Source organism: Piliocolobus tephrosceles, chromosome 13 (assembly GCF_002776525.5).
Source record: "Piliocolobus tephrosceles isolate RC106 chromosome 13, ASM277652v3, whole genome shotgun sequence".
NCBI lineage: Eukaryota > Metazoa > Chordata > Mammalia > Primates > Cercopithecidae > Piliocolobus > Piliocolobus tephrosceles.
In genome coordinates this window covers 57,202,367-57,211,290 of record NC_045446.1, presented here as the reverse complement: position 1 = coordinate 57,211,290, position 8,924 = coordinate 57,202,367, and the positions used below count along the sequence as shown (strand labels likewise).

At 44.9% G+C, this 8,924-nt stretch overlaps 1 protein-coding gene across 7 annotated transcripts in view; it reads left to right on the top strand.

Annotated features, from left to right (window-relative positions):
* The window catches only part of PPFIBP2 (PPFIA binding protein 2), a 143,699-nt gene that overhangs the window by 103,664 nt on the left and 31,111 nt on the right, over positions 1-8,924 (top strand). For all 7 annotated transcript variants that reach the window (XR_002725850.3, XM_023190011.3, XM_023190005.1 and 4 more), the window contains 2 exons: positions 3,159-3,251; positions 7,828-7,939. Coding sequence is in view for 6 of the 7 variants with exons in the window: in XM_023190011.3 (XP_023045779.1) it covers positions 3,159-3,251; positions 7,828-7,939 (205 nt within the window). In the remaining variant the exon portion in view is untranslated. The remainder of the gene's footprint in view (positions 1-3,158; positions 3,252-7,827; positions 7,940-8,924) is intronic.

Below are 8,924 nucleotides of genomic sequence, written 5' to 3'. Positions count from 1 at the left end.
CCCAGTGAAAAAATAAAATGCAAATTTTCATGTGCTGTGAATAATTAAGTCATCATCTGAATTTCCAGGAAAAATTCCCCCCCACATAATCACATCAGGCTGATTTTATAACCACTGGGCCACGCGGGGCTGTATCTGACTGGGACTCTGGACTTGGCTCTCCACATGGGGATGACCTGGTCCTCTGTGACTTTGCTCATGGCAGGTGATAGCAGCTTCAGCAGAGACAAGCCTATGCCTCCAGGGAGGCCTACTGTTGAAAAGGACTTGGAAGCTCCCCAAGAAAAGACTGAGGTCACAGCAGCCATGAGTAACAGAGGGTACCCTGGCTCTGTAGGAAGTTACTATGGTCCATACTCAATTAGAGAGCCTGTTGAAAATCTAGACATAGGTGTTGGGGGGAGGGATTCGGTGGGAAAGATTTCCTGCTGCATTAAAGGACAGGGAGAAAATAGGAAAGTCAAGATGTAAATGTAGATTTGGATAGAGAAGCCTTGAGAGGGTGTAGGCGCATGACCTATGTTGAGTAGGTTACTCCAGCGAAACTTTTAAAGGAAGGTAAAATGTGCATGTACTCCTGTTGGTAGTCAGTGATGGACAAGTAACATGGAAGGAAGAGGATGTTCCAGAGGTCACAGAGCCTGGAGAGGATGATCGCTGTGTACCCACAGTGACAGCTCCTCAGGCAGTAGGAACCTGTATACTTCTGATTCTGGTATCAGCTGGCCTGACACCCTCTCCCAACAGACTGAGTAGCCTGGCTAGGACACAAGGCTGAGCAGAAGAACCCCCAACTTGTGGGCATTGGAGCCTCTCAAGCAGGGCCAATAATGTTCTCAGAGAATGATTCAGGGTCTGCTGCAAGTCAAAGCAGGTGACTGAGGCCTTGATATCCAGTGATGCAGATCATGGATGCAATAGCCTTAGCTGAGAAGTTTCCTTTTCCTTTTTTTTTTTTTTTTTTTTTTTTTTTTTTTAGCTGGGATTACAGACACTCGTCACCACACCTGGCTAATTTTTGTATTTTTAGTAAAGATAGGATTTTACCATGTTAGCTAGGCTGGTCTCGAACTCCTGATCTCAAGTGATCCACCCACCTCGGCCTCTCAAAGTATTGGGATTACAGGCGTGAACCACCGTGCCTGGCCGGAAGTTTTCTTTGTTTTGTTTTTAATGGGCATCAGCAAATGCTCACCTCAGCTAGAAGGCAATCTTAATAAATGACCCTACGAAATTCAAGGGTAAGCAATGTCACTTCGTGGTGGATGATCTCAGAAGGCCAAGACCTCCAGGCCAGTTAAATAATGACTTGAGTTTTATGTGTGCATTCATTGACAAATTGTGCATACCTACTATGTGCCAGGCACTGCAAGATAATCAGAGGTTAGCAAATGCCTCATGGAGTTTACAGCTTAGGAGGAGAGCTAGCTGTTAGCTGTCATACAAATAAATATTTAATTGCGTATTATGTAGGAAGTACAAGAGAATATAGCAGAGGGGCCTGATATAGTATGGAGGTCAGGATAGATTTACTCAGGGAGACCTGAAGGATGGGCAGGAGTTAACCTGGCAGAAAATTCCAGACAGAGGGAATGTTACCTGCAAAGACCTAAATTGGAGAGAGGAACTGAAAATTATCCATGTGGCTAGAGCATAACTAGGGAGAAAGAGTGATCCAAGAGGCAGGCAGGGAGGTGTCAGGTCATGGGTTGAAGTTTATGAGCTTTGAGAAGCATGGGAGTGCAGTGATCTAATGTATGATTTGATCATATCACTCCCCCAGATGTCAACTGCTTTGAGAGGAGCAAGACAACCAAGAAGCAACCAATGAATTGACTGTCCAGGCTGTCAGTGCTAATTGCTAGACCAGAGTGGTGGTGCCTGAGTGGGAAAGAAATGCGACATTCAAGTCTTTTTCCTGGAAGTAGAATTAATAAAACTTGGGGATGAATTGCATACATAGGGGAAGAAGGAGAGGGAGATGCTGAGGATAGATCCTATGTTTCTAGATAAGCCGTTAGATCGATGGATATGGCATTTAGTGAGATGAGCGTAACTAGGAGGGGAGTTGAGGATTCCACTTGGCACATGACAGTCTGGAGGTGCCTGTGCAGCATCCAAGTGATGTTAAGTAGGAAGTTTGTTATATGAGACTGCAGTTCAGAAAGCCTATAGAAATAATTATCTTTATGCCAATTCTTCTGATGGGAGCTAGTCAGCAGGACTAATTGTCTGTTAAGGGAATCTTGGCTCAAGATAACAGTGCTTAGTGGAGTCATCTTTATAGAAGGAGTAGTTTCACAAACAAGGGTCCTGGAGTCAGAATATATGGGCTTGAATTCCATGTAAGAGAAAATTGTTTGTGTCGCCTCCCCACTCAACAACCTTCAGTGACTCACTACTGTCCAAAGAATGGCATCAGAACTCATCATATGTATTCTCATCCTCAAGCCTTTACTTTAGGGCCTCACCTTAACTTCCCAGCCTCATCTTCCACTGTGTACCTACACCCATACTCAGCTCCAGCCCCATGAGTTATCTCCCTTTCTGTCTCCTATCTTTACTCCTCCCTGGATGCTTTCTCCCTCCCTTCTTTCTTCAAACCATTATCTTCCTCTGAACTGGAACACCCATTATGGCATCTATATTTGGCCCTTAACATTTGTTCCCTTAGGGTTTCATTTTTTTCCACTATGAGGCCTTCCAGGATCACAGGCCCCTTCTGTCTTCCTTCACTCCCAGCACAGAGAGATGCTCCCAATTAGCCTGCTTCCTACTACTTTGCATCACAGGGAAGAAGCTGCCTCATTTCAGCAGCTCTGTTCTTCCCACTCCAAAGCCTCGCCTGCCTGCCTATACTCATTCGTGTGATGCTGGCATACCCTGCAGAGGACACAGATGTCAGAGAAAGAGGCAGGCAGAACAGGTTCTAAAACTAAAAGGAAAGTTTTCACTTTCTTATGTCTGGAATGCGCTGGCCTTTGTTTTTTAACAGCCGTACAGCTTTCCTGAAACAAGGGACATGTTTAAAGATTAAAGCTGCTATATGGAGCTTGATGTGGTTGCTGCATCCCCTATGCATGAGCTTAACCAGGTTGGTAAATCGAGAGCACATCTTTTAACCATCAGAACTTTGTCTTTCTCCCTCATCCCTCTAGGAGTTACTGCAAGAGCTCAGGCACCTCAAAATCAAAGTGGAAGAGCTGGAAAATGAACGGAATCAGTATGAATGGAAGCTAAAGGCCACTAAGGTAAACGGCACTCCTGATGCTTATGGAGAGAGTACGAGGGCCTTGTGGAGAAGGTCTGCATTCAAACTTGGGGGTTTCCAGTAGCCTAAGTTTGAAAATGCAAATCAACCCTCCAGTGTGGACACACAACAGTGTCCAGATTGTGCAGCAGACAGACTTGATCCAGGAAAGATCCTCATGGAGAAAGCCTGTGAGATTATGAATTGCTCAAGTGTAGTAACCCAGTCTGCTTCCTATCCCTGCACCCCTTAACGCCTGGCTGAAGCTGGACCAAGAAGGGGCTAGGAGTGGGGGGAGCAAGTGAGTGGCAAGCAGTGAGTCATGAGTCCTAAAGCAGATGTTGGATGCATCATTTTAAATTCAGTAGTCCCTTCTAGAATCAGTTTTTCAAAAAATAGGCATGCTTTATATTTGGCACAAAATATAATCCTAAAAATGATACAAGCTTCGAATTATTTCTTCAATCAAATCATGTTTCGCTTAAACTAGGGAGCCTGCAATTTAAAGGACACCAAAAATAAATTCTATTGTGAAATAAATTTCTTCCCTCCCCCCTTTGTTTCTTCCTTCTTTTCCTATACTAAAGTGCAGAGATCAAAACTAGTGGGTTACATTTAGCCCATGAATTTTTTTGGCCTGCACATTGGGTTTTAAAACGGTGAATTTTTATTTAAATTTCAGGAAGTTTACATTAGGCTACAGTTAGGTTTCCTTTGAGGAGTATGGGGAGATGGGAGGCTCACACCTGCCTTCCCCTACTGTGTCTGCAGTGCCACCCAAGGGCATTACTGGATCATTTTTATTAGAGTTTTCTTAACTTCTACTTTGTATTTTTATTTTTTGTGCAAGTTAATTGCTGATTATTATAAAAACAGTAACACACACTATAGAGAATGTTCAAAACATAAAAAATTAAAGGAATCAAAAGCACTCATACCACCCAGGTACTTCCAGTGCTAATATTTCCTTCCATGTATTCTCTTCTGTTTTAGGTCTGTTCTTGCATTGCTACAAGTAAATAGCTTAGACTAGGCAATTTATAAAGAAGAGGTTTAATTGGCTCAGGGTACTGCAGGTTTTACAGGAAGCATGCTGGTCGCATCCGCTCAGCTTCTAGTGAAGCCTCAGGGAGTTTTCAGTCATGGCAGAAGGCAAAAGCAGGAGCAAGTGAGAGAGAGGAGAGGAGGTGCCACAAACTTTTAAACAACCTCATCTCGTGAGAACTCACTCACAATTGCGAGGACAGCACCAAGAGGGTGGCACCACTATTCATGAGAAATCTACCCTCATGATCCATTCACCTCCTATCAGGGCCCACCTCCGATACTGGGGATTACAGTTCAACATGAGATTTGGCAGGGTGAAATATTCAAACATCAGGGTCTCCCTATCTCTGTCTCTTAATTTTTATTGTTGATAATTTATATCATGCTATTATTTAAAATTTCATGACTTCTCATGTTACCAAAATAAAGCACTGAACATACGTAAATATGTAATCTAGTGTATAAATGTAAAATAATTTGATTAATCATTTTACAGATAACGAAATGGTTGCATAGAGAGATTTAACTTTCCCAAGATTTTACAGCTATTTGGTACCAAGCCTAGGCAATCAGACCCATCTGTGTCCTGGCCTGTGTGTATCTGAGTGTAGTTTTGTATGTGTATGCTTCACAGGCACCAGCTCTAGGGGCACTGGTTTTGTCCAGTAGCCCAGAACCTTCCATCACAATGCCCCACTCAAACAAGCCCTGTCTTGGAGAAACCTTTGAAGTTGTACACCCTCTGTCATAAAACCAAATAACACTTTTCTTTTTAAATTACCCCAGCTCTTTGCCTTGGCATGTAGACCTTTGAGGTGCTACCAGGCGTGGAGTACTTCCTATGTGCCAGAATGTACCAAGCTATTTGCACACATTTGATCATATAATCCATAAAATCACCTAGTGAGGTATATGTTTTTTTATTCTCACTTGACTGAGAAGGAAACAGAGGCTCAGCGTGGCCAAGCTGAGGTTCACATCTGGGTCTGTGTCATTCCTGTGCCTTCATGTTGTTTCCAACATCATCCTGATTCCCTGCAGAGAAAACCAGCACTGTTTTTGGAAGTTTTTCACTTTTCTGCTTAAGGCCTCTCAGTCCCTGAAGGGGATTCATCTCCCAGTGCAATGACAGTAGGGCATGGTCCCTGGGTTTAATGAGGCACAGCACCTGCAGAGACCCAGACAGTAGCATACACAGTCAAGTAGGTCTCTGGACTGTTCTTGGCCTTCCCAACTGCGGGGACAGAGATCGTTCAAAGGATAACAGAGCCCCTATAGTGTCTGGCCTATTTCTGTGGAAACTGGCGCAAGGCAGGTTGGACCCAGTCACTTGGTCTGTAGGGTCCATGGTATATACCTACAGGACCTCCCCTAGAGGCAGGGCTCAGGAAGAAGAGCCCTCATAGTGCCAGGTGCTAGATTCTGTCTTGATCAGTCCACACTGCTGAATTCCCAACTGTGGGGCCAGCAGACAAGCATCAGGTATCCAGATTTCTGACAGAGACCAGTGCCCATCCTGTCCACAAAGAAAGGGAGAAATGGGCGTGGAGAGATGCAAGAAAAGTTAAAGGAATATCTTTCAAGAATCATCTGGCCTTTGTAGAAATGGAGATTGAGGGTCCCAAAGCTAATATCTTCAGAAGCCATTGTCACCATGAGTCATAAGCCCATGGGCATCTTTGCCCTGAGTGAGCTCTGATAAACTGCTCTATAGCTACATGTCTCAGCAAGCGGGTTGCACAGCAGGACCCAGCTCTTGGCCTCTGTGAGTAGAGGGGCAGTGCTTCATTATGAACTTTGGAATAAGGAAACCCTACCCCTTGTCATCTCTTTATATGGTCATCCCTGTCCCATTTGGGGGATGTTAGGGAAGGTGATTCAGAAGCCCTCGAGGTGGGCTCGGGGAGCCCAAGCCTGGTAAGAGTGGCCTTCATCTGTCCTGTTAACTCAGAAGCAGACATGCAGTGGTAGGTGGAGCCCTGACACTGGAGCAGGCAGGCCAGGGTTTGCATCCTGGCCTGGTCACCGAGTAGCTCTGTGACTGACACAGAATCTTGTATTACTCCCGTTTTCTCCCTGATGACTTAAGGAGATATTGTTTCCTCCGGTGGTTTCTTGGGAGGATTTGATGTAAGAAAGTGAGCGCAGGGGCTGATCAGGGTGGGTGCTCAGTCTGTGTGCTGAAACTGAACACAAGGCCTGTCCAGCAACAGAGTTGCCAACAGGGCCAGTACTCACTTAATTACTTGGGGTTGTTCAAATATTAACTTGGGCCTTTGTGGAAATGAACAGCCCATACTATGACCTTGAGGACCAAAGTTGGGACATGATAGGGCCAACACATGGGGAAGGGGTGGCCAGAAGAGAAGCCTTTGCTGTCTTTTATTGACCAACTCCACATTCGATGCTCATCCCTTTTCTTAGCTGGTTTGATGCAGAGAGAATTGAACCAATTATCCACAAAGAAAAGAATAGGATGAGAGGAGCAAATAGCAGTAGCATTTATTGAGCACTTAGTATATACTAAATATTGGACTAGGTCGTTCATAACCATTATCTTAAGCCTTATTGCAGTCCCATGAAGTAGGTGTAGTTTTTCCCATTTTATAGGTGAGCTGAGACTCAGAAAGGTTAACTTACTTGCCCAAGGTCACCCAACTAAAGAGAATCAAGGTTTGTTTGACTCCAAAATCCAGGTACCTCTTGGGACAGGACCTATACAATTCTGATCTCCTAATGAGTATGGGAAAGCATGAACAACCACACCTAGTGTTGTGTGTGAAATTTAACCTGCACTACTTAATTGCGACATGGGAACCAACTAGTGCAGCTGCCTGTGTGTGTGCAAATATGAATGTATGTGTGACTTATGAGCTGTGTATACATGCTTTTTTGCCAAAGTATGTAAATTAAGCCCTCCTCAATGTTTGTACATCTATATATGAGTGAACATGCACACATGCCTGGAGGTTGGAGAGAGGCAGTGACTGTGCCCAAAGGGTAGGAGCGTGTTGAGGGAGGGAGCCCTTGGCTTACCTTTTCTCCACCAGTGGTGATTTGGCTTCTGCTGTATTTTCTGTGTGGGTTGGAAAGATGAAAGCTGCATGCACTTGTTACACTGGTGTCTCTAAATGTTATTGCATGAGTATCTTGGGAGAAAGAAGACCACATCCAGAATATCCTCCTCTGCACCAAGGACAGCCCTCCCATTGCACACAATTCCAACTCCTCATCACAATCCCAGTCCTCACAGGCCAGGGGAGAGAAAACCTGGTCAGGTAGGAAGATGCAGGGAAAGAAGCACATTGATGTCCAGAGCTGTGGGGTAGGGCCAGGATGGCCTAGAAGAGTGAGTTCAGTCAGCAGAGTTCCACCTGTGGAGAGCGCAGTGAGCCCCTGCTACTGCTCACCTCTTCTCCTAACTCCTGATGCACCCTGGTGCCTGATGGGCTCTGGACTCTGACGAGAGGCACTTCCTCATGATTTGGCAGTCCTTCTGACCTGGTAGGGATCCTCTGTTGCTTTTCCAGGCTGAAGTCGCCCAGCTGCAAGAACAGGTGGCCCTGAAAGATGCAGAAATTGAGCGTCTGCACAGCCAGCTCTCCCGGACAGCAGCTCTCCACGGTGACCACACAGAGAGAGGTGACTAGCTTGGCTGTGACAAAATGCAGTTGTCTGGGTCCCTGGGCCTACTCTTATAAGTGAGCATGTATTTCTGTAAATGAGTGTGCATATGCTTGTGTGTGTAGCCATGCTAATGGACATGCATATATGTGTGCAAGCATGGCCAAGTGAATGGACGCACCAGTTTGTGTGTTTGTGTGTGTCCGTATAACGCAGCGCTATTGTAGAATCATTCCGTTGGAACTCTCCCCTAACTAGAAGGCGTTTTTCAGATGCACAGAAGTTCTGTGCAGCCACCTCTGGAGCTTTTACTGAAAATGCAGGAAATACCTACCTCTCTCATTTGATTGCAAGGCCTTACTTCTGTATCATCACCAAAGGGGAGGCTTTAGCAATTTATTCAGTCGTTTCATGGATATCTGCCTGATGCTTGTATAAGGCCCTGAGATGACAGAAACAAGTCAGTTCTTTTTCATTCTTGAGGTTTCAAATCTTACTCTCAGAAACACCTTTCCTGGCCACCCTAACTCAAATAGGTGGCCCCAGTCCTATTTTTCTCTAACTCAATAGCCTTTCTTTTTCCTGCCTAGCACTTACTATAACTTACCAGTGTTGTGTGTTATCCCCACTCTGGGGCAAGGACTATATTTTTCTTGTTTAAGAGCATATCCACAAAGCCCAGCACAATATTTGGCCCATTGTAGAAATATTTCCCTAAGAAATATTTCTTGAATAAGTGAAAGGATGGTGAATGGTCCCTGAGGAGTTCAAGTCTTGCTGATCAAAAATAGAGGATAAATCCTCAACTACTGTAATGAACACATAAATCTTTATGGCTGTTTGCCATGTATGCAAAATGATCACACACCTTTCAACTTCTCCACTCGCTACCAGGCTGCAGAGCAATGCTGAAGATCATATAGTCCTACGGGTTGGTGTCACTACCTAGTCACATCCTGGCCTCAGCACTGCTTAGCTTGGATCCCCAGCTGGGGTGTGGAAG